The sequence below is a fragment of the Pygoscelis adeliae genome, unplaced genomic scaffold (genome assembly GCF_000699105.1).
Source record: "Pygoscelis adeliae isolate BGI_AS28 unplaced genomic scaffold, ASM69910v1 Scaffold3, whole genome shotgun sequence".
In the NCBI taxonomy this organism is placed as follows: Eukaryota; Metazoa; Chordata; class Aves; order Sphenisciformes; family Spheniscidae; genus Pygoscelis; species Pygoscelis adeliae.
Genome location: NW_008824446.1, coordinates 154,676 through 180,240, shown reverse-complemented (window position 1 = coordinate 180,240; position 25,565 = coordinate 154,676). Strand labels below are relative to the sequence as shown.

The window sequence follows — 25,565 nt, the reverse complement described above, 5'->3', positions numbered from 1 at the left end:
GGGGTTTGCCAAGGCAATTGGAGGGATTCGGTGCATCGCTTTCGGTAGACGCCTCCTTGGAGGGGGCGGGTGGCTTTGCTTAGGTCTGGCTTCGCTGTGTCTTATTTTTCCGTCGCTGCTATATTCTGGTAGCTTTGCTCTTGAGCAGTAGGCCCGGTCATGCAAAGCCCCAAATACGCGAGTAGGGAGGCAGGTGCGTCGCTTTATTCCTCTGGAGCAGCTCCTCCTGCCTGGCACACTTCCACTCCGTAGCCAAGCGCTGCCTGCGCTGGGCTTTCCGCTTCAGTCCTGTCTCCGAGGAGGAGTTGTTATTTGGATGTTATTTCTTGCTGTTTGTAGGTGAACTGCCTAAACTGCGGTGCTTTGGGGTTTCTTTTTTCTTTTTTTTTTTTTGGTCATTGTTGTACTCTTGTTTAAAATCTCATCAGCAGAATTAAAAGCAATTTTTATTATCACAATTGTCCACAACCTCCAGACTTACTGGTGAAGACTTGCATTTTAAATGACTGTTTTAAAAGTCTGGTTTGTGCACTACCTACCCACAGACTAGAAGAAACTATCAAGCTACACAAAGTTATGTTAGAAGCAAAGTCTGATTTTTATGGGTATTCTTTATACCATACCAGTGGGTCAAACGCTCTGACAGAACGCTTCTCTGTAGGACTTGGCATTGTGCTTCTAACTCAGTTCTTAATACTTGGCAGTATTCTGAGAACCGGAAAGGGAAGTGATCAAACAAGGAGAATTTTACTGATGTCACGGAATCTCTGATTAAATACTTCCTTCATATGAGCAACATGGTACACAGTTATCACAGCTACACTGTAGCTCAGCTTGGGTTTTGTACCAGGAGAATGAGTAGGGGCTACCAGGCACGTTCTGCAAGAGTCTTGTCATTCTCCCCAAACTGATCAATTTTATGTGTTTAGGTGTAAAAATCATAAAAATGGTTTGTTCAGAATATACCAATCTGTGCTAGATAACACAGGCTATGAAAAGCTTAACGTTCTGTTTCTTACCTGGCTTTCAGCTTAATAATGAGTTAGATTCAGGGTCGCAGTCCTCATCCAGAAAGTTTGGATGGGCTCAGCGGCGCTCACTCTCACCTTCGCCAGAGAGTTTAAACGGCCGGGGGCACTGAACGGTGTCGCCCCCGTGCACCCGCACAGGGTTTGAACCTTTGCATATTTGAACCTGCAAATGACAACTTTCAAAGCTGGCTTAATTTCACTAGCGGCCAACAAGAATAAGAAGCATAAAGGAAGAAATACCCTTTGTTGGAGAAAATCCTCATTTCCTAGTAGAAAGGAGAGCGGTCGGTTTCTTGGTGAAGTAAAGCTTTGTCAGATCTCCATGGAACTGGGGTAGTCTTGAGCAATGAATTCTGAGCAATAGGCTTAAATGGAGTATTTACAGGCAGCAATTTTTGCCATGCTTGTAGATTATTTTTTTTTCAACAGATTACAAATAATTACAAACTGGTTTTTCAGACATGCTATGAAATTTTAATATGACTGCTCTATTCTTTAAATTTGTTGCTGCAAAAATCCTGGTAATATTTTTGGAAAGTAGTTCTAAGAGAGTTTAAGGTAAGTCAGGAGTTTCTCTATCTGGTGGAGGCATTCGACTCTCCTAATGTGCTTTGTTTGCTTCTTGTACATAGGGGGGTGGGGGTGTATCTTTATTTTCCGAGTTACCTGATCCTGAAAACTTCAGGAGGCAATAAAAGATACCTTGCATGCTCTTTCAAGACGATTGGCACACTGCCAAACTCAAGGGAAGACAGAATCTATAGTCCTTGGGACATCTTTGAAGGGCAGAGGTTTGGAAATGCTGTTTCACTTTATACAAACGAATTCCTACCTCTAGAAACAATTTTTTTCCTTCCAAATTTGTTAAGAAGGCATTTTAAACAGCCTGGATCAGTTTCAAATATAGACACTTTCCTCTAAATTAATTTGGTTAGCTGTACTTTTCAACTGAATCTACTTCTAACTGATTGATTGGAAATAAGTCGGTTAAATGTTGATGAGCATGTGGATAATGTTACTGTGGCTTAGGTACTTTTTACTTTTACTGCATTAAAAAAGTTCTCTCAATGTGCTTTAAGTCGCAGTTTAATTCGGAGTGATACGAATTAAACTGCTCAACGTATTCTGGCGTTTCTTTTAGGCCAGATCCAGTATAATGCTTTCAAGCCACACTGCCTGTTTTCTTGTTGGCATAAGACAAAAAAGTCTCAAGCCATTGCTACTTGACTTTTGGAAACTAGCATTTCTTTGGCGGCTCATTTGTAAGTGCAGTGTCGTCTTAATCCGCGTGGGGGACACAGAGAAGGTAAAATGCTGCTTTTTTCAGTGCTGCACCAGGTTTCAATTAGTTTGAGACGGCAGTTGTTTTAAGAGGGCGCTACTTAAATTGGATTAGCGAAATGGCCCGTATGAAACAAAATACTGACTTCTGAAGGCTGTTTTCTAGCAGTTCGTGTCCATGATTTCACTTGCAAGCCAGCTACACAAATAATTGCATCAGCACAAATGTACGTGGTGCAAATCATGGAGGAAGTTGAGGAGAGTGTATTGAGGAACCTCATAAGTCAGCATTCCCTCCTGAATTAACTGGAATGTGAAACTGCATTTCCTGATACCAGCTCGCGTGTAATATGTTAACAGACATAATGTAGCTTAGTCTGTAATAATTCTGTGTGCTACTTGAGAGGACAGCTTCTTGTTAGACGATGGTTTTTAATTCTGTCTTAAGTTCTCTGCAGTTCAAATGCTGGGGCTTAATATGAACTTGAACTGAAAGGGAAAGGCTACAGCTTAGGCATGTCGTGTATATGAGAGGAGCTATATAAAAATGTTTTGATCGCTTCAAATTTTTTTCCTATTCTCTGTTGAGAGCCCGGTCGTTTAAAAACTGCTTCTTTCGCAGAGGATCATATTTACAAAAAGGTATTATCAAGTCAGTTTTTTACTGCAGCGATGTTTTCATAATGTTATCTTTAGTTTTGTCTTTAAGTTAAATCAAATTAGAGACGTTTTACCAAGGTGACTGCATTTTTTGCTGCGCAAAATTTTATTTAAGACTGAATTATCCTCTCCTGAGAGATGAATTAGGCTAGTGCCTATTTATCAGACTTCTCATAGAATTTGGTTTCATTCAGCGGTGCTCTACAAGAGTCCTCTGGTGGTCGTCTTCAGTGCTTACAAAACACACATTTTTGCTCCATTCAGATAACGGGAGTTTCAGAATTCTGCTTTCGTTGATAGTGGATATTAGAGAGGTATGATAGTTTTTTAACACATGCAAAATACGTGTCTGAAGGTTTTGTTTAAAAATAGAATAACAGCGGTAAAACCCATCCTTTGGCCTCCAAAGCCCTAGACACAAGGACCTTAGCAAATGACTGTCTCAAACAGGTAAAATGTCGAGTTCTGTTGGCTGATTCAAACAAGTGATACCGTCCCAGTAGAGGGAAGTATTTGGGCATTAATCTGTGAACCTGAAGTGATATCTCGATGGCATCTTTAATCTCCGAGTACTCCAGAATGCTTATCCCATATACCTAATTACTTTATGACCACAAGAATGCAGAGTGCCCCGTCTGCCAGGAATTTCAGGGCTCACTTGGAAATGTAGATTGACTTGATGGTTCTGTTCAAATCCAAGTTACAGTTTCAGCCTTCAGTAATCTTGCCAAATGTGTGCAAAAAATAAGAAATACTTATGAGCTGTTTACCAGCCTGTCCTGTTTGTTATCCTTTCATGTTAAATGTTTTTCAACATGCAATTCTGTCAGCGGAGATTGGAGGCTAATAGGTCAGAAAAATATTGCAGGTTTGAAAAATGACTTCTTTTGTCTACCGGAGGTAGTGGCCAGCATTTGGAAGGGTGGTTTCTGCTCTCTCCCCCCACCCTCTTCTGATATGTTGCCGTAAGAACAGGCCGTTCCTGTTTGAGGGAAATTTTGACCTGGTGTCTCTGTAATCAGCCATCTGTGGCAGCTTCCTTGTCTATAATGGACTGAGTTCTGTTGTCATTTCTCTATGGTTTATCTGACATACTACTTTTTCTTCCACAGAGGAGAAGAAAAAGCTAGTTCGAGAATTTGATGAGAAACAGCGTGAAGCAAATGAAACGGTAAACCAAAGTCTAGACTTTTGTCCTTTCTGACCAGGTGAAACACTGATGCCTTAAAAAGGACAGTACTTCCACACTTTACTCTCTTTATGGTTCTATGCTGGCAGGCAAATGTATTCTTTTTTAATGTTTGATTTGTTAATCTGATAGATGTGTCTGTGTTTGCAAGACTGTTGTGTATATATACATATATAGATACAGACAAATATTCTTACATGGGTATTTTTTCTTTGAGTGCTCGGTTTGGATATCGCCTTACCTTTGTTGAACAAAGGAGAGTGACGGAGGTGCAATTACAATTGCTAGAGATTGTAGGGAGGGCATGTAGAGAATCTTTTTTTGATTTTCTCCCCGCCTTCCCCCCCCCCCTTTTTTTCATGTTGGTCTTAACCCATCTGATCTTTCTATAATAGTCTGATAGTTAAATATCAGGGGTCTTGAATAGTTGAAACCTCTGTTGTATAGGCTTCCTGGACAGCAGGTGACGTGGAACTGCACAAAAAACCCATGTGACTTGTCTTTTCAAGAAAGACATTATGGATTAAGCTTTCTTCTCTTCTTAATGTGCTATTGCCTAGGATGCTTTTGCGTCACGGCTGAACGTTCTTTTGAGAGAGATGCTTTATTCCTCTAACTTACTGGGTTTTATTGACCCGTATCTGTGTAGGTGATGTATGAGAAGCAGAGTTCATATTGTGAGAGAGCTCATATTGGTGGGCAGCTTTAAGCACTGTGAATTTGTAACAACTGTCACCAAAAGTTGATGTGAAAATTCACGCATCCACAATCCCAGGGTTTACAAATCCTAACTCTAGTTGCCAGGCCCGGGTGCTCAGAGTATGAATTTAGTGGCATGCCTACCTATGCAGTAGATTTCTGTTGCATAGATACGCTGAGAAGCTGATACCCATCCTATAAATGCTTAAATAATATGAAAGTGAGAACTGCACATTTTGAAGTTATGGAGCGACGTTTCAGAAAACAGCAAGCATTTAAGCTTGGCGATTAATTTTTTTTTTCTTTTCTTTTTTTTCCTTGAGGCATTGTGTATTTGAATATCTGTGTGGGCTGAACAGCATTAGGCAGAACGGTGTATTCAATACCAGATGAGGGGTATAGGGTTTGGGGTTAATCCCCCCCTCATCCACATAAAAACATGTGAATCCCTTCATCTGGTGGTGAGTTTCGAGTATAGCTGCTGATAAGAATAGATTTGGTGCTTTAAAAAATAAACACATTTTCTTCCATTAAAGCTACGGGAAATGGAGGAAGAACTGAAGTATGCTCCCCTGCCTTTCCGCAACCAAATGATGAGCAAAATCCGGGCGTACAGAAGAGACCTCTCCATGTTCCAGAGAGAGATGAGAAGCACAGATTTGGGATTGGGCCCTGGAAGTCAAGGCGATATAAAATACGGAATCTTCTCCACAGAAAATGAACAGAGTGTGAGAATTAGATATAAGTTTTATTTAACATTGCTGTGATCGTTTAAAAAAGAATTCCAGATGTATTGTTTACAGTGTTTCTACTTTAATCCGCTTAGCTTCTGTGCTTGTATAGCTCCCTGTATATCTCTCTTGCACGTAACATGAATATCTCAGGGAGGAGAAAGAACACCTGGAACTCAGAGGAGAGCTTTTCTGTTCTAAAACAAAGATATGCGCATAATCAAAAGGGAAATCCTTGAATACCATGCAGTTAGTAACTTACACGACATTCTGTACTGAAATGCTGTATTTCAGTACAGCAGTGAGAACACAAAAGTGATGCTACTGACTGAGAAGAAAGGTTACCTGATCTAGTTTTAGTCTCCAAAACTAGCAAAGTGAGTGAATCATGCACTGCATAGGTTCTTTGGTAGAACTCTCTTTTAAGCAATCTCAGTGTAAACAATTTCACGAAAATATGAGAAGTCGTCCTCTAGCACTTTGTTCACTGTGGATGTGCTGCTACAGTGCAAGGAATACACCAATTTCTTTGTTTACCAGATATGCTTAGATATATTTTTGAGCTAGGGAGACTGAATCTGCTTATTATCTTCGAAGTGCTGTCATCTGTATAGAAAGTTCATGGAGGTGGGCTTTTTGGTTGCCTGCCTTAGAAAAGGAAGGTTTGAGGGAGGCTCTTTCCTTAATATCTCGTTCTGCAGTAGCTTGGTAAATTTTTGCATTTGATTCCTTTTGATCGGTTCCTCTAAAACCTGAGAGCAGGGTGGTAGATTAGACTTTCTGAAGCTTCAGGAAAATACTTTATTTTGAGCTACCTCTTGACCCCAAGGTGAGCAAACATTTCTTATCCTCTAGCCGAGGCTACTGGCATAAAAAGAGGATCTTTGTTACTTAGCAGTCCATCTGTTAGTGCTGTTTGTTCCTAATCCTTTGGCTGGGTAAACTCTTAATGATCTCCCTGGCAACCAACTGTCAAGTCACAAATAGGACTGAGTTTAGAATGGAAGGAAAAGTTAGCATCTGGAAAGCAAAGACACTATTTTCACGTAAACGTTCTTTGATGGAACAGTAAATTGTTGTAAAGACAGGGGTTTTTGTAACTGTTTTAACCCTTCAGTTGTGCGTCCTTCTTTTTCAAGGTTTAGCCAGATCTGGCCATAATCTTACAATGTGAACAAGAACTCTTTCAAAATTAACTGGGCTACATCAGTTAACGTAAGAAGCATGTACAGCTAATGCAAATGGATGGCCTATGGAGTCACATCCTAACTTTTTAGTAGGTCAGAAGCCTAATACCTCTCTCTTTGTGCTTAATAGTTAAGCATACGTTATTTTTCAGACTAACCTGCAGTCACAGAGGGTGCTGCTTCTCCAGGGAACGGACAGCCTGAACCGAGCCAGTCAGAGCATTGAGCGCTCGCATCGAATTGCCGCTGAAACAGATCAGATTGGCACCGATATAATTGAAGAACTCGGGGAGCAGCGGGAGCAACTGGAACGCACCAAGAGCAGAGTAAGCAGGGAAACTGGGGGCATTGTATTGAAACAACCTGATGTCAGCTTAGCGGGAACTGTATGCCAGTAATTACTCTCGGAGACCTCCCTAGACGTGGTAATCCAACTGATGTTTCTACAGACCAAATCCAGGCTGCTACATTTCTATGCTGTGCACGTAAAAGGAAAAAAACTACTGTAGAAGGGCCCAAAGCACGATGGCCAAATGTCTGCTGCTATGTCTGTGCAAGATTGGATATTAGACCTGTAGACCACTGCTAAAAAAAAACAGCATTACTGAAAAAATTACAGATGTAAAAAAATGCCGAGGAGTTGCCCAGCACTAGATTACTAGTAAAGGTTTAGATTTGGGAGGCATTAGCAAGTTCTTCTAATGAAATGAAATTCAATAGAAGCTTAATTACTAACCATACAGTATTTGTAGGTTAGCTAAGGAGGGAGAAAGCGGTGTCAGACAAGATGCCTGTTTCTCATCCTTGGCTCAAGAAGCTCTGCTTCTACTGTGGCAGCTTTAGGAAGTAGTTCATTTCCTTTGTGTGCACACATATGCAAAACTGGGAATTTGACTTCTGAAGTAACAAACTGATGGGATTGTCTGTGTGTACAAGGGATCCCTAGCGTAAAACTTTTAGGCGAGTGACTTGCAGGGGGACCCCAAGTTTGGCAAGTAAGCACGCTCAGCCAAAACAAAAAGCATACCCCTTTTCTTGGGAGTCATCTCTACTCATTGCAACAAAGCCTGTAGCTTTTTCATTTAAGCAGTTTTGCAATTTCAGTCAGAATTCCATTCGTCCTGCTCCCAAATTTGGGTTGGAGAGCAGGAAAGGAAATGTGATCTTAAAATTTGTAGGTATAGTTTTTGTCTGTTCTTTTTCTAATTAAAAATATTATAGTCCTTCAAGCATGTCAGTCTGCCCACAGTTGTTCATGAAGCTGTGACTTTTAGTGTGAGCCTTTCAGGCATTGTATTGCTGAATTGTATTAAACATACATTCCAACTAGAAGCAGACTTTCTTCTTGCTTGGTCTTTCATAGCAAAGATTGGAAATCTAGTATGCTTTGAATGGACTTGGTAGTTTTCTTCCCAACTTGGTCCAGTCCATCTCAGTGCAAGGTAACGTACCTACAGGGCCAGTTGTGCAGCTGAGGGCAATAGCTTAAACTACAGAGGAATTGTGCAGGCAGGTGTCTGTGACGGTAAGTGACCTGGCTTACCTTTTACTTCCCCTGAAGCTTTGGAAGTGGAATAGCGAGATCTTACCTGGAGACCTCCAGTGGCCGCACGTCATGAATCCTGACTCTGTGAGACAACAGCTTTTTTAGTTGTCTGTAACCTCACGTAATTACGTGCTTCTTAATAGCTGACTGAGAAATACTTGACAGTTCATTTCTGAGCATTGCAAAGCTGACGCGGATTATCTATTAACAGTTCAGAGCTCATATCCACTGGGTCACTTAGACCTGTCAGCACAACATGGTTCTTTCTTGGCTAGAAATTGAACAGCATTTCAAACAGTTCCAGAAACGCCCTGGGGAGAACATGTCAGTATTGTTTTCTTCTGGTGTCAACAACTAGAATAATGAAATAAAATTTAATGAAAGGAGCTAATAACAACTTTCTGATATTTGTAGATTAGCTAAAGGGGCAGAAAGTGATCCTAAATTGCTTATCTTTGCATGTATCTAAGGGAAAGTATACACGAAAGTCTTACTTCCTCCTTAGAAAGGAAGGAGACAACACTTCCAGCTTGTATTGTGCATAGAGAACAATGTTGGCTCTGAATTTTGAGAATACGTGGTTAGCCTTGGTCCCGTTATTAACTGCAACATTTCAACACCCGCTACTTACAGGTGCATCTTTACAGAGTTGCTGTATACTTGTTCAACTGGCAAATAACTTCTGTTTCTTCTTAGTTGGTGAATACAAGTGAAAACTTGAGCAAGAGTCGCAAGATTCTACGTTCCATGTCCAGGAGGTGAGTAGCGTGACTGACTTACAGCAGCGCTCGGCAGGTGGCATTGTTGCCTGCCGGTTTCGGGCAAAAAATAGGGAACAGAGCATCAGCTGGAACTGCAGGAAGGTTTTAGGGAATGTGTGAACAGAATGTGTGCCTGTGTGCAGATGCCAATTTGTGTTTTCTCCTCTCTGGTAATTACCATTAGGTAATTGTGCCGCTCATTTAGGATAATACGTGGTCTTTAACCATCCCGTATGATAAATGGTGGTGAGGGGAGGGATTTGGACATAAGCAAGTTACAGTGAATTGCTAATGGTAACTTTAGATGCAACTCTTCGTTATTCAGGTTGGAAAAAGCTGTGCCATAAATCACTGCAGCATTAAGTGGTTTAGATGTCTGATGACAGAGACAAATCTGTTTAGCCACAGTAATGCCCTAGGGTAGCTAGACTGTCACAGGAGAAGCTCCGCGCCTGACCATACGCTATTTCGATGACTAGAGCCTTGTATGCTTAAGGGTATTTATAGTTTCTTAGCTATATGGTTTAATTGTCCTTATAAACTAGTTCATGGAGTGTATTTCCAGTAGGTACTTCTGCCCTTACAATCTTTCCTTTATACCCGTCGCTAAAGGAAGTTTATGATAACTGTATAATTTTCAATAGTAGAAGTACATTATTATTTTGAGATGTTATAGTTTTACTTCAACTCCGTAGTTCTAAGTAAAAGCACCACAAGGTGGGTTTTAGCACAGGAGTTCAACTGACGTTTTCCTCTTTGCTTAATGGAATGAGTAGGCACATACAGAGCAGAACGGTCTGCCTTCTGCGGGGCAGGGGAAGAGGAACAGAACTGCTGCTGTTGAAGTACAAGATTTAAGCAGAATTTCCAGGAAAACATGAGTAGGAAACTACAGAGTTTGTCCCTTCCTGCTTGTTAAGAGCTATTTGAATAGCACCTTGTGGTCCAGCTGAAACAGGGAGTATACTTATTGACGGTATGATGGTGACCAAATTATCTAGAATCTGCTTTCATAATCAAGGGGGGAAAAAGCTAACTTGGATTTTTTTTTATTTTTTAACTCTAGAGTAACCACTAATAAGTTGTTGCTGTCAATTATCATCATCCTGGAACTAGCTATCCTAGGAGGTGTGGTCTACTACAAGTTCTTTCGCAGCAGATGAATCTTCATGAGTGAGATGAGCTTTTTCCGTGGTTGAGGAACCGGATGGGATGTCTGTTCCCTTTGAATGTCTGAGGATTGAACTGTCTCATGAGACAGCGGGTTCCGCTGAAACTGTACTGAACTAGAAAGACAGAGAATGGGAGTAAAAGGCAAATGCAGAGACAGACTTGAACTACTGGTAAGATTAATAAGAAGGTAATAAATATTTTATTGTCTCAATTTGTATATACGTAACTAAATGAATAAATCTTGGTATGTAATAAAGTAACCACTGATCAGTGGAAAAGCTAGTTTATTTAAAAACTGAGAAGTTAACAGTATTTGCCAAGTGTTGACAATCTATCCACTCAAGTGCCTCAGCAGAGCTCTATAATGTCCAATGTACCCAACACTTCGGGTTCTTAAATCCTCACTTGCTCTTCACTGTCAGATTCATCTGGAGAACTGGGTGTTGGGAGTTCATCAAAAGCGGTGTGTGCTCCTTCCCTTGTCTGCCCAAAGCACGTTGCTATCACGTCGACTGCAAGACTAGCAGTTGCATTCACTTCCTCTTGAGAAGCTCCAAGCAGTGGATTGACTTCAACCATGTCTACAGCTGAAAGCATTCCTGTGAAAATGATTTACAGCTTTGCTACTATGAAAAAGGGTAGCATCTCTAATAGGGTTTCTTCTGCAGCCTTTCATTCATTGCGGCAAGTCTGATACTTGAGCTTGTGACCTGCTCTACCCCTTAGACAAGTAAAATTGGCTCTCAAGTGAGGGATGAGGTTATCATTCTTAGACGCAAGTTTGTGGTTTTAATTTGGTTCTTTCTTACATTGTCACTACCTCACTCATCCACGCTTTTAGCATTCAGGAAAAACAAGTTTGATGTTCTATATACACTTACGAGGGGAATGTTTTTTAATCTTGTTTCCTCCCAGTCCAAAAATTAGGGGATCTAAATAGTCTCACCTAGTATTTTTTGCCATCCTATTTATGATTCTATTGAATCTGTTGTCTGGTGGTTTTTTGGGTTTGTTCTTTTTTTTCCTTCTTCCCATACCAACTTTTACTGCAAATAACTCATTGTTTACACAAATTAAATAATAACTTCACAGCATAAGGAGGAAATTCCTCATCTATTGAGTCAACTGCAGTATACTTAGTGAAAGCTTGACTTGCTAGCCTTGAATCCTAGAACGAAACTTCAAACTGTTTAGAACTGTTTGCATCCATTTTTTCATTCCAGATGCCCACTTTTACATCTGACCTCACGCGCTTAGGAGTAGGGGACAGTATTATACAAGATGACCAAGTAATTTTTGGCATTAGTTGTTACTATAGTATGTATTTTATTTACTTTTGGTAAGTTGAAGTTGTTGATGGTTAAGCTGCTTCCAACCCCTGGGGAATTGCCCAACCATAGGACTTTTTTCCCTTACTGGAGGCTGAATTGACTTTATAGGCACCTTAGGTTTGACTACATTTATCTTATTATCTAGTTACACGGGAAAAACATAACCACTAGGAGCTCTATGTAGTTCGTCCTGTCCTGGCCTAAGTCCAGTACTGCTGGTCAACTCCTACCTGTGTTGTGTATCTCTTCTGTGATGTACATGCCTTCTCTGTAAGTTAATCCACCCAGAACAGGAGTCCCAGTTGCTGGAGCCAGCGAGGGATCAAAAGCATCAATGTCAAAACTCAGGTGAATTGGTCTCTGTCTCCTGAGACAGAATAAAACAAGAAAAGCAATCTCAGAACCTTGAACTTTTACTACATGTATTTCTTACTGTCCAGGCTGATCAGCAAAGTAGCGTCATGCTCCATGATGCTAAAGGTCCTAAGTCCTACACCATGGCTTACATACATTTGGAAAGGATTTTTTATTTCTTTTAGTATCTTTGGACTCTGAAACATCTCTTAGCTCAGAACTTTCCGCAGTACACATTGGGAAAACAGACGTTTCTCTTTCTAGGTTCACTGAGCATCTGCTCAGGTGTGATTTGGCTGAAGATAAGTACTGTAGTTCTAACCATCTTATCTGGTATTTGTCTCTTTAGTTGGAAGAACGTAGAGAAATGTATGATATAATCCAGCCTTTTCTCCTTTTGTACAGAAAGCCAGGGTGAAAGGCTGAAACATTGATTTGCATGGCATCTAGGATGGAGGAAGCACCAAGCTTGAGGATTTCATAGACAGCTCATCGAGATGAATGGGGCATTCTGCATTTTTCAGGTCAATAGTTGAAGGCTGCCTCCAAACTCTGCCATGTAAGCCTAGCTGATGAAAAAGTGAAGGATAATCTCAAACCTAAAATGTTAGTTACTTACTACATGAAGTCTGGCAACCAATGACAGCTTAATAAATTGGACACTGCTTGTCACTCAGATGACCTATGAGGTGGTAGACCGTGTAATTCCAACTTACTGCAGATGCTCAGTAGGGAGAAGCATCTGGACTAGCAACTTTGTTACTTGGCGCAGCTGCAGCTAGGAAGGGTGAGCACACCTTTAGATACAACAGTATGCAGCACAGGTACGTGGACCTTGTTCTGCCTACAGGACTTTGTTCTACCCTGTGGTGAGAGGTTACCCTTTCTAACTCTGATCCTCTCCCTGTGTCCCTAGACTAGCATGATTTGCTCCCTGATCTGGTTCCCCAGACTTGAACAAGGTTAGCAAAGACTTCAGCATTGAACTTAAGTAAGGGAGTGAACTTCACTAGCTGAACTGAAAGTGGCAGCTGTCATCAGGACAGCATCTGTGACCATAGTCTAAGGAGGAAGCCATCAAATGCTTCTACCTCATGTACTAACAGCTGAATTCAAGTTACTGTAAAGTTGCTATATGTATTTTTAAAAGTATAATGTATATCCTAGACTCTTGAGTTGATTCAAACATCTTGTCAAACTGCAGCAAAATACAGAATTCCTCAAGAAACAGAACAAATCGTATAAAACAGTGCCGCAACTGTAGTGACTAATGTAACCTATCTCGTAGCTTTCTGCCAAACACTGTGAAATGGTTCCAGTTCAAGATGTGGAAGTTGAGGACTAAAGCCAGTGCTAAGGCTTTACTATTTACTGGACGCTGTCACAGTTCTGTTAGGCCGCCTTACATCAAGAGTGACCTTCATTTAAATAACTTTCAGGAAAGTAGATATTCAACAAGTGGATGATAAGAGTATTTTAAATCAGATAATAGTTTGTTACCTGCCCATCAGTTGTTCAAATGTTCTTTCCATAACCTTCTGAATTCCAAGGCGATCAATATCCCTCATGGAAAAATACTGGATGTCATAGTTCTTCAAAATATAGCTGTTAAAATAATAAAAAAAAATAAATCATTACTGGCCTAAGCGTAAATCTAGCAACCCTTGTGAACAGCCAGATGTGGAAAGAATGCCTGATTTCAGCCTTTACAAAAATCCTTTAATCTAAATCAACCCGCTATTCAGGAGGATCCACATCCCTCAAACCAATGTACACAATGTCAGATGCTGAAAGGCAGGGCTTTAGCCAGGAGAAGCCAGGAAGTTGTGGTACCTGTAAGCAAAGGTTTGGTATTAGGTTAGTTTAATGACATATATAACAAAACTGTATTTAATGCTTCCCTCAAAACTTTATTTATAGCATCCTTTCTCTGTCTAAACAGAGAAACTTCATCACTTGAGAGTTTGGCTTCCTGATTTAATAAGTCCTTCCTTACCTTTGTTGTACCATTTTACCCGAGTTGAATGGTAATGGATGAAGTTTTTAACTCTTCTACGTTTTCCAGTTTGAAGAGGAGGAATAAAAAGCCCAAATCCACAAGCAATAGGTAATTATAATCAGTAAATGTAAGGGGGAATGATAAGAAACTAGATACCCAGATGTAGATCACTTATACGGTACATTTAGTAGCAATGCTATACCCAGTACATCATACTTAAGTGGAAGAATAAAAACCAAGGCACCTGTATCTTTAGGAGAATCACCAAAACGTCGTGCAAACTTTGTTGCAAAAACAATGTTAAAGATGGGACAAATTCAAAGTGGGAAGTTAAAAGGAAAAAAAAAAGAGCATGACAAGAAGTTGGGCTTCCACATTGGGCTACATCATACTGTTTTTTAATGTAGAACTGAACAGAGCAGGTCTAGGACAGCAAATGAAAGACGATGATGTCATCATTTTCCAGCTTTGGTAATTAAGTAGTCATGGTATGCAATTATAAAAATCCTTCCGTTAGTAATAGCTACTAATTTGAGGAGTGCTTTAAATTAACTCAAATTTCTCTTCTTCCTCTCCCAGCTCTGAAAATGGCTACAGCCAACACAGCTGCCAAGCAGCAAGAAGGCTTTGTTTCCCTCTTATACTTCTCAATTACTAATTATATCCTAGTTACACCATTTGGATTTGTTTTTAAAGGCTAATGCACCCATAGCTATATTTAATTACATTGGGATTAAATAAGCACATATAATAAAAGTATTTGTTACTCTGGGGCAGTGACCTCAAACTTTTCTGCAGTCATGAATTCAGAAGAGGGATAAATGAATTGGAGACCACTAGGAAAAATAATTCAGGTCCCAGCAATGAAGCTGTATCTGCAAAACACATCACCATAGCATAAGCTGAGCATAGTATTGACAGTATTGTCAGATACTCTCTAGTATTAATGATTTAGTAGATTTAATACTGCCATTTTTAATTATACCTCTTCCTCTTTAAATAAAGAAAATGGAATGCCTTAACTTCCTTGAGTAGGCTCTGTTTTTACTGTTGTGATAGAAAAGGAGTTGCTGCTAGTAAAGCCAAACAGGCATCGGAAAAAGGTGCAGGCATTTTAAGTTATTAATAGCAGTTTAGTTTTGAATGGTTCCAGGAGCCCTGACACTAATGCTTGGTTTGAGGAATGCCCATCATAAATACTTTCCTTAAAACGACAAAATTAATTTAAAAAGTTTTTTAAAGACCCTAAAGTGCCACCTTGCCTTGAGGAGTACCAAGCAGTGCTCCTGTGAAGCTAACTGGACAAACAAGTAGCAGCTGACAGCCTATGAATGGACTGTGCAAGCAACACCAGGGTTTGTTCTACAGCGACCTGGCCAAATGCTTTATTTTATTTCATAGCCAGATGTATCGCTTTTATACTTCATGTTGTCTGCTACATGGGGGCATTTAATTCAGTAGAGCATTGACTAAGGTCATCAGCCCTGGATACATGAAGGATTCTGAAAACAGGTGAGAAAACACCTAAACTGAGGGACTTGAAACAGCCTGGGGGATTTCTTGGCAGGTGTGCCAATTTAATCAGTTGCTGCCCCATCAGTTCCCCTCGTTGTGTTTTGCCAGGACAGCTGTTTGTAGGGTCATACAGTGAACGAGGGCTAGGACTTGATGTGTCTCAAAAACTAACCAAGCAAAGAGACAGTGCTCCTGACTTGGGTCTCCGGCAATCCCACAGAAGATTACAGCAGCTAAACTGAGTTGCTGGCATGGGGTCAAGAACAGTCTAAACAGATTGTGCCACCAAGAGAGACGCATGTTAGACTACTACCTTTGTCTCCTGTCATCTTGATAGTGAATGAAGAACAAGGAGCCTGGAGATGCTGGAAGAGCAGTACCAGTTAGTAGACATAGGCAATGAATCAGGAAGATAAAATGTAATCATGCAGGCTGTTTTGCTCTTTTTATATCCTCAAAGGAGCTGTTGTTTCCCTGTGGTTCTACAAAACAATCTAGACAGGGAACCAAGTGCTAACTAGCCCTTCCTGAAACTATTAGGTTGGTGACCAAATCTTGTGACCCAGAGAGACAGTTTGGTGGAATTATGGGAGTCCACCAAGAGAAGCATACACACAGATGTGTCATGGTGGGGAGGGGTTACTCAAAACTCCCTTCACAGCATGAGTGAAAGCAAGGAAGGAGATACAGGGCTCACTGCAAGATCTCTTTTGTCCTCTCGCACTGCTATGCAATGTACCCTTTGACAGGATAGAAACCTCCTTGAGAAGCAAAGTGCAACTGGTTAGTTTGTCTGTCGCTTTGAGAAAGCAGTTATGCTTAGCAGAGTGTAGGACTAGAGTAGCCTTCTTGCCGGTGGCAGACAGTTTTAGGATTCAGAAAGAATCCTTCCAAAGCAGTCAGGAAAGGACACTATATTTTTTTTTGTCCTGTTAATCAATGCAGCTGCTCTACTGGATGAGAGTGAGCCACATGCACCTGTTCACGCATAAAGGTTCCCTCCAGTGAGTCAGATATGTAGCCAGACAAGCTATTGTTGAAGGCACATTCTACTGCTGCTAAACAGCTGTTTAAAAATTTATGCTGTTGTAGAAGCCGCCTTGTACCAGCAGGACAGATGTTGTTTTTCCTCCCTCTGAACAGGAATACAGTATGGTAAGAAAACCCTCTAAATGAGTACATGCTTGTTTGTGTAGCTGCAAATACAGGTTGAGGGGCTTGTGTCAGATGTTTCTGCATACGCTTCCTGCCAGCTAGAATTTAGGTGGGCTTATGACGAGATCTCATAACCAGCACCGTACCTGACTAACTCACCTCTAAGTGTAGCCTAATCTTACTCTTTCTTCACTACTGCTGCTGGCAGGAGGCCTGCTCCCCCACTGACCCCAGAAAGCTCACAGCATTCTTTCAGTAGCTCTAAAAAAAAATAAAAATACCGCTTTTCTGTGCTGCTCAAGAACTGAAGCCCAGCAGACCAGAAATCAACAATGTATACACAGGAAGTCGATTAAATACTTTTGTCCTATGACAAAAGAGGAAAGCAGCATATCTTACTCTGCCTTTCTCCTCCTTCCTCAGCTATCAAAGAACTTGGTTTTGTTCTGTTCTCACCAAGACATAAACTGTTCACCTTAGTTGAGCTCCAAAATTCACAAAATTTCTCTTGCTCTTCCCATCTCTCCTGCAGAAGTGGATACAGTTGCCAAAAAGAAGAAAAATATCACCCCCTTTAACTTACAGGCAAGAAACTAGAAATACAGTAACCATTTGTATTAACCTTCTCATGTCCTGGGAGTATTTCAAGAAGCCCCATTAATTCTGCATTACTTTGGGAATTCTAGCATGTTTGTAGAGACCATGCAAGAATTATTAGCAAGAGGAAAGTATGTAAAAGCACCAAATGACTCCATTGACTTGCAGATGGAATTAATTCAAAAGAATTTGCAGGAGAAAAGCAGAAGAGCTTTACCAGATGATAGCAATCTTGCTATGCCAAATGGGTACTAACACAATGGTATCTTCAGTAGCCGTAAAGATGTTAAACATGCTTGATCTTCCTTGGAAGAGGTGTACTTCCATCAACACAGCACCCCCAACATTTATCAGAGAGAAAAAAGAAATCTAAGAGAAATGACTAGCAGTGCAAAGTGCCAGAATAAAATAGTTTTTCTGCAGCTCCAGCATCCATTCTCAACCTGCAGTTGCTGATCCTGCTCCCACTCTCCAGCCTAAGCTTCAGCAGAAGCAGATTGTCATATCTAAGTTCCTACTGCAAAGGCCCCAGCTACTAAGAATGCACAGGCTGCCACTGTAGTGTCTCCAGTAGATGGTACAGGTACCCGTATAGGGAGATATAGTCTGCAGCTAAGCCAAAAAGGATGTGTGGGCCTTAGGTCAACCTACTGTTTAGCATCTTGACAGTAGCAAAAACTGGCTATGCACATTCCATGTGCCCCAGTAAACAGCTCTTTTTGATAATTTGACCTCTTTTCAAGACATAGACTATCTCTTTAAAAGCACCCTGTAAGCAGGTACAGCTGTTCTGATTTGTAATATTTCCCAGTGGAGCCAACACCAGAGCAGCCAGTTAGGAGAGATCGTGCAGGAACAGCCCCTGTCAGGCCCCAATGTCAAAACATGGAAGAGCCAAACTAAGCAGAAGAAGCATGCAAGGTATGCAGGAACCAGCTGTCACTGGAGGTGAGCTCAGCACAGCTCTCACAGGCTCAGCTGGGGGGGGAGGTTCGCTCTTTTGCTCAGTTGCTAGAATTGCTGCCATTGCACAGCGTCAGCACCAGCTCCACTCGTTACGTGGGAACGGCACCATGGTCAGCTGCTACATACAGCTTGTGTGAACTCTTGCTTACTTGTACACCCCACGAGGATGCTAACACAAAGAAAAGCTTTCTCTCATTCTTGTGTGTGTATCTATATTTACGTGTGTGTGTGTGTGCATGCATTTGTGTGTGTGTGTATATGTGCATGTATACACACACAAATAATATACATTTTTGCTTGTACTCGGATAAAAAAAGTCTTGCATTTGCTGCAGATAAGAAAGCATCTCGCACCAGAAAGTAAAATGCTCTGAGGATTTCAGTGTAGGCTAACTGTACAAGCAAGTTAGTTACTTACTTTATCTTGAAGCTCTCTCAAGAGAAATGAGAGAGGTTGTCCATGGAGGTTTCCAGACTGAGTTGTAAGAGGGGTGTTGATATCAGCATGCGCATCCACCCAGATCACACCAAGGTGTGGGCACTGTCGTGCGTGGCCACTGACAGAACCAAGTGCCAAGCTGGAAGTACAGTGGCAAAGTCTTTAGTCACCATTTCTCCTTCAGAACAACTACAAGGACAATGGGAAGTCTCTGCAACTTCAGTCAGCAGCGTTGTCATGTTTCAACACATCAGACATCCGTGACAATAAAGGGTGCATCCCATACAAACTGCATGGCATGCCACTACCATGATTCCAGGAGACTCCAAGTAACTCCACAGGACTATACGAGTACTGACAGATGAGAAAGAGCTCTTTCCTCTCTCTGCTGTCGCCCTTCCCACACTCTAATCTTCACCTGTTCTAGCTCCAAATGATCTCTTAGAAAAATCTAGTGTGCTCACTCATCAATTCTGCTATTCACCCACTTTTGATTCCAGTCATGACACCTCCCCCCACAATTCATTCTTACATGCCCTACCTTCTTCAACCAATTCTTAGACCAAAGGTTAGTGAAAAAGAGGAGAAAGAGATTCATATATTGTAAGATCTATTACAAAATGATCTGTGTGCAGGCACTACAAACCCATCCTAAGAGTTGACATCCCGAGAGTTGAGGGGCAAGAGACACATCACTAAACATTCAGCAATAAAGAAACCGCAACACTTCCTAAAGGGACCTGATCACACAAACTTTCCCGAACAGGAAAACCCAGGAAAACCTCATTTGTATGTCTGCAGCTCACAGGACAGCCTGGACCTAAGCAGTACTGTCTTAGAAGGTCAGATTTTTGTGGCTGTCTTCTATGTTCCACCCTAAGAGCCCCAGCAATAAAATCAAAATGCTGCTACCCTATGGTACTGCCAGGAAATGACCCCAAGTTGTTCCCACCGTCCCCTTATTTTTTACTGAAATTCTTATACTCCAAGTGTCAACCCACAGCATGCACCACTAATTGCTTCTAGTTCAGCTCACCTGTGATCACCTCCTATAGTCACACAGCTGTGTCCAGCGGCTACGGCTCTGCTTACAGCATCAGCCAATACCTGGCTGGCTAAACCCACTGACCGTGGATATAAGATCAGGTTGTTGTACAGTTCATCATTGGGAACTTGAGTGAAATTCAAATCTCCAAAGTCGTACACTTGGCATCCTGGAAACACAGCAGCAAAAGGAGAAAGTGAGTTAAGTAAGCGCCCAGAGAAATGTTCAAAATATGGTCCCCTCAGAAAATCAGTTGGGCAAGTATGAGAGGAACAACAGGAAGGGAATGGATTCTTTGGACTATTTGCATGCCCTTGCAAACAACCATGTCACAACTTTACAGATTAGAAAGCTTAAGATAATATTGTCACTGTAATTTAGCGATGAGATACGACAATCATAGAAAGTCACCTAGAAAAAGTTTGGGGGTTTTGAATTATTTCTTGGCAATTTTAACATGAAAAAGTACAGTTTGTATTGCCGGCTTCCTTCCCAATTAGACAGATTGTATACAGCCTTAAATGAGCTCAGTTGTTCAAAGATGCCTAGGACTAAACATTTCACTAACTATATGTCCTGGTTTCGGTAGGGATAGAGTTAATTTCCTTCCTAGTAGCTGGTACAGTGCTGTCTTTTGGATTTAGGGTGAGACCAATGTTGATAACACACCGATGTTTTAGTTGATGCTAGGTAATGCTTACACTAGTCAAGGACTTTTCAGCTTCCCACGCTCTGCCGAGTGAGAAGGCTGGAGGTGCACAAGAAGCTGGGAGGGGGCACAGCCAGGACAGCTGACCCAAACTGGCCACAGGGATATTCCATACCATGTGACGTCATGCTCAGCATATAAAGCTGGGGGGAAGAAGAAGGACGGGGGGGGGCTGTTTGGAGTGATGGTGTTTGTCTTCCCAAGTAACCATTATGCGTTGGAGCCCTGTTTTCCTGGAGATGGCTGAACACCTGCCTGTCCATGGGAAGTAGTGAATGAATTCCTTGTTTTGCTTTGCTTGCATGTGCAGCTTTTGCTTTACCTATTAAACTGTTTTTATCTCAACCCACGAGTTTTCTCACTTTTACCCTTCCAATTCTCTTCCTCATCCCGCTGGGGGGCAGTAAGCAAGTGGCTGTGTGGTGCTTAGTTGCTGGCTGAGGTTAAACCACCACACTATACCTGAGTCCTAACAGTTATTTTCCATTTTCAAAGCCCACAAGAATCCAGGCACAAAAGTGCCAAGTTACCCAGATCGGAAATTTTCTTACAGTACTTCCAGGCAACTCCATGGAGGATGCACTAGTGCTTTGTAAGAGAACCTGTCCATTTTCTCAACACAAGATGTTCTAGAAGGCATTTTAATTCTGGGGCTTTGATTCCAACATTCTTTGAGATCCTGTCATTGCCAGTTACAACTTAATTGGCTGTTGAAGCCTGACAACATTCTGGGTCTAAGATTCAGCCTTTCCTAAAATGTATTTCCATCTACTTTTACCCTGAAAAGGAGTCAATTCCCAGAGTAGGAAACAAGGGAACATTTTTGAGTGGTTTCCCCTCCTCCACTCAACTGAGAGCATATTTATTAATTGGCTGCATTTAAAATTTAATTCTCTTTCATACACATTATGGAGCTTATATTTGAAGCTCTGCTGTCCGATACACCATGTGCTTTTTTAACAGTCATTTAGATAGATACCAAAATTTCTAACAGTATTTCACAGGCCAGAGCCTCTCATTTTCAGATAGGCCTGTCGCTGCAGGCACTGACGACGGCTGTAAAGGCCCCAAGGTATTTACAGCTACACCAACAGTGGCTTAATAAGTCAAGACCACCCTGAATACCAGTCATGCCTGTCCCATTTGTTCCTCAGAATCACTAGTCTGCAGTTCAAAGCATCCAGACCAGAGCTTGACATTCTGCCTTTAGCCATCCTATGCCTAGCAGGGCACTTTGGAAAATTAAGGCAAGCAAGTCAACATGAAGAAACGGCCCACCTGGGGCCCTGGGCTTCCTGCTTGATTTCCATTACGCCATTAGTCTAGGTCTGTGAATTTGCTCAGTGGAAATAACAGAAAAGTAGCATTGAGAAAAACATGACTTTATTATAATTTATAATTTCAAAAGGAGTTTTGACTGGTGAAAACGGCTGAGTCACTTGTGAGAATTAGGTGGCTGGGAAATAGGCAAGCATCCTTTTTACAGCAGGGACATAGATGGACATATGTCAGGGTATTTGCTAGGAGAGGACATGTCAGCTGAGCACAGCTACTTGACAAAGGACTAAGTAAATGTAGTCTCAGCAACTCTGTGAGAAAGCACATTATCTGCAGAGACGTAAAGCAGTAAGCTGGACCATGACATTCCACGTCCTGGTTTTCAAAGGCAACACAGGCATACAGCAGCATTTTCTTCCTCCCTTAGGCAATACCTAATTAGCCAGCAGGACTAAGACTGTGGCATTTAGAGCCCGTTCTGTTCAGATTTGAATGTGCTATCTGATCTTCCATGTGACATTTTTTACCCTCTATTTCATTCTGCTGCTGTGCAGAATCAGAAAAGAGTTACGAGTTCCGAGAGATGTTCAATGAATGTCAAAATCTATTTTTTTTATTTGTGTCTTCCTGCAAGGCTACTTCTCACACATACGCACGCTGCTACACATTTCAAGGTTTGACCAAAGTACGTGAGTGTGCCTGGGAGGCAAGTTTTGGAAGTAAGACTTCAAGACATTGCATCATTCAATAGGTATCAAGAGCTTTTGGAGACGCTGTACAAGTTAATAATACCTTTGATCTAATACCTCTGACATCTGTGGGAAGTAAATCTGCAGATGGGAGCTGTGTTCAGCAACTTACACATTGCAGGACGGCACATTACACAATGTAGTGGAAGAAAGGACTGCCACTTATGTTTTGTTCTCTCTTATAGGACATACAAGCACATCACAGTATTTTTACCCATTAAAGGATGAAAAAGAATGAAAGGAAACTATATCATGAAGCTCCATCTTGAGATCAGTCTAAAACAAAGAACCAACCATGCCATCTTTCATAGCACTTTAACGAATCAGTTAAGATTCTTCAGGTCATGCTCAAAGCAGGCCAAACATGGCAGATTCTAGCAAGTGTGTTTGGATAAGTAGCACTTGTGTTCAAGAATTTCTTTCTTCTTTATCCTGCCCTCCTCCCAATCCCCATTTGTAAAGCAAGAAGACTTGGTTCAGCTTACGAATAAAAAAGCCTCATCATTTCATTTCTTATGATCACATCAGGTTCATACAGCTTACAATGTGGCTATAGTAGAGACGGATGGACAGACACACTTTTGGGGTCCAGAATTCTGGGATCTTGTCCACCTTTTGGACAAATGGTACTCTCGTATCTCCTGCATTAAGATGCTTCTCTCTAGTTATTTTTATAAAAAAGCCTAATGTCTGTTAAAGACAATAGATGCCTTCAGTTTTTGTTACCATCTTCAAAAGTTTATTGTTGTTCAGATAGAGTTCATAAACCATGTAGCAGCTTTTCTCAGCTTTGCGCTTCCCTCTTTTATTTAGGCCCACTGTTTTTATGTGCTTGCAGAGGACAGCTCAAGTTTCCCAGGGTGATATGAATGTTTTCAGCCAACCATCCAACAGCTATCTGATTAAGATACAGTTAATCTCAGAAGTACAGAGTAATCCAATCCTCGAACATTAATAGTATCTTTTCTTCCTACTATTTTTTTTAAATTGTGCCTAGAGTTTTGAAAGCTATGATTAAATGACCTTAGAGCAAAAGGAAAGCTTAGTGAATAGATAGTTCACACACACAAAAAATTCACAATACATAAACAAACTGTGTATCCTGAAGTGATTAGAAGTGTGTGTGTATGCGCATGTGTGCACATATATTTATTAGGATTGACCAGATATTGAAGAGATGAACTCAACATGTACATTTGTCTTAATACTTACTGAACAGCAAAGAATTTGCCAAATTATTAATCATTGATGTATCTTCTTAGCTTCTATTTAGAGTGTCTCAGATGTTAGTCTAATACTTAAAGACCCAAATTGTTTTCCATTTCATCTGCCTGCTTGCACATAGTTTTGATTTAAATAAATTAAAAAACTTACTTTCTCAACTACATTATTTTGTCCAACATAGAAATTGCTGAATGGATAGACATGCTGTAGTGCAGTGCAATCTGGTGGATCTTGCTGTTATTTGGCCGTTAGTGAAAGACTTATATAATCCACCACACGAAACAATATGCACTTACTTTCTTTGGTAGTTGGGGCACTCTCTATTTTAAGATACTAATAGCTATAAACAAACAGCTTTTTAAATCAGCATAGAAAGCTAACATGAAGAATATATATGGGCCTTTTAAAAGACAGTAGATCCAAGTTCTGAAAACTGGAAAAAGATGTGGGCAGATAGGAAAGCCAGCTTCTTTACATTCATCAGAAAGCACAGCATCCACACCATTTGTCAGTGCAGCAGATCAGGTCTAACCAGGATTGAAGTTCTTTTTAAATGAAACAGTACCCTACAGTACTTACAAACTAAACACCACAGACATTTTGCTAGTAACTAAATAATATGAAATTAAATATGATCAAAAGAAGCCTTTTGTTCCACTTTCAAGCTCTAACAGAAATTACATTCAAATGAAAAATATATTGTTTGATTCATTAGTCAATTAGCAACAGCACAGAAAATTTATAACAACGAAGTCCATACAAGTCAGCTTCATCAGCACTCTGGCTCAAGAAGAGATGACTTTTTGAAGTGAGGAAAACAAAAAAACCAGGCTTGATTCATCTATTTCTGTTACAGGAGCTTGAAAGAGGTATCAGGGAGATGGAGGTGGCAATCTGAATACGAACACACAGTATAATTGCATAAATAAAACGCATATGTGCACAACAGTCCTCCTGTTAGTATGAATAATTAGTGTATAAAGGCAGCACACATATTTCTTCTACAGCTGAAGAGTGCAATCCTCAGTGGTTCAATGCCCGCTTACCCCACGCCCTGCCCCAACAGAGTTTCGTCAACAGGGCTGTTTGGGGGCACATTTCAGCCAAAACCGAATAAATCAGCTTGAAATAGTTTCTACAGTAGATCTTCCCTAGGTCGATTTCTTTTGACCAGAAGAGGTTAGGGAAAGGTCACACAGGCATTCAACCAGCAGACCAGGGGATGGAGGACAGTCATTTCTTCAGTCTGCACAGCGAGAACCAGAACTTTACCTACATCTGGTAAAGGAAATCAGCATTTTTCATAATTAGGAGCCAAACTTGTACTTAGGCAGAAATACAAATTAAGAACACATTTAAGAAAACAAAGTTTCCTGCATGCCTTTTCAAATAAAATATCAGTGTAGCACTGGGGCTCAACCCAATGATGCTTGTAACTGGGACATAGGATGCCCTTTAGCAAGCTATATGACAATGGTGATGTTCACCTACCATCTTAAAAAGCAGTTCATTTATTCAGCACCCACAGTAGGCAGCAGTTACAATAGCAAGTAATTTCCCTGCACAGATTTAGAGAAAAGTTTCTTCTGTGAAAGCAGGTGGCTTGTAAGTCTGGGGGCATTTAACCAGAAAACATCTGGGCAGCAGCAGGGAAAGCCTCTCCATCCGTCTCTACTAGGATGCTGCACCAGAGCCAGAAGAGCAATCTGACAGAAGGAGATTCAGTTTTCAAAATCCAGGCTGGCTGCTGACATTGCCCAATCGCATGCTACTGTGACACAGTTATAAAAACTCTCCGAGGCAGCAAACAGGAATTGGAACAAAAACATGTGGAACATGAGATAGAAATGATCTCCTGACACTGCCTGTTTACACTGGGTATTTGTGAACTAGAGGTAAAAAAAAATAATCCTAAATTAATGGGAAAATTAAATCTTTCCCTTTCCA

At 40.9% G+C, this 25,565-nt stretch overlaps 3 protein-coding genes across 3 annotated transcripts in view; 1 reads left to right on the top strand and 2 right to left on the bottom strand.

Moving 5' to 3' along the window:
* LOC103914367 (retinol dehydrogenase 12-like) overlaps positions 1-671 on the bottom strand; it is a 9,968-nt gene extending 9,297 nt beyond the window's left edge. Inside the window, exon 1 of the mRNA XM_009320996.1 lies at positions 619-671. Within this exon, the coding sequence (XP_009319271.1) occupies positions 619-671 (53 nt within the window). The remainder of the gene's footprint in view (positions 1-618) is intronic.
* A 1,760-nt stretch (positions 672-2,431) lies between these two features.
* On the top strand, positions 2,432-10,516 carry VTI1B (vesicle transport through interaction with t-SNAREs 1B). The gene is made up of 6 exons (XM_009320995.1): positions 2,432-2,438; positions 4,085-4,143; positions 5,397-5,588; positions 6,931-7,104; positions 9,021-9,082; positions 10,152-10,516. Exons 1-6 carry the CDS (start codon positions 2,432-2,434, stop codon positions 10,246-10,248), a joined length of 591 nt encoding a protein of 196 aa, XP_009319270.1. The 3' UTR covers positions 10,249-10,516.
* A 10-nt stretch (positions 10,517-10,526) lies between these two features.
* Positions 10,527-20,939, bottom strand: ARG2 (arginase 2). The gene is made up of 7 exons (XM_009320994.1): positions 20,924-20,939; positions 19,650-19,827; positions 18,593-18,752; positions 13,682-13,776; positions 13,444-13,548; positions 11,820-11,956; positions 10,527-10,857 (listed from the first exon to the last, which is right to left on the bottom strand). Exons 1-7 carry the CDS (start codon positions 20,937-20,939, stop codon positions 10,652-10,654), a joined length of 897 nt encoding a protein of 298 aa, XP_009319269.1. The 3' UTR covers positions 10,527-10,651.
* Positions 20,940-25,565: the final 4,626 nt, after the last annotated feature.

Excerpts from the sequence above, each read along its gene's own strand:
- VTI1B (XM_009320995.1), top strand. Across the intron at positions 4,144-5,396 it reads AGCGTGAAGCAAATGAAACG|CTACGGGAAATGGAGGAAGA; the intron begins GTAAACCAAAGT and ends CTTCCATTAAAG. Across the intron at positions 9,083-10,151 it reads CTACGTTCCATGTCCAGGAG|AGTAACCACTAATAAGTTGT; the intron begins GTGAGTAGCGTG and ends TTTTAACTCTAG.
- ARG2 (XM_009320994.1), bottom strand. Across the intron at positions 18,753-19,649 it reads ACTATAGGAGGTGATCACAG|CTTGGCACTTGGTTCTGTCA; the intron begins GTGAGCTGAACT and ends CTGTACTTCCAG. Across the intron at positions 10,858-11,819 it reads AGAAGAGATACACAACACAG|GAATGCTTTCAGCTGTAGAC; the intron begins GTAGGAGTTGAC and ends TCATTTTCACAG.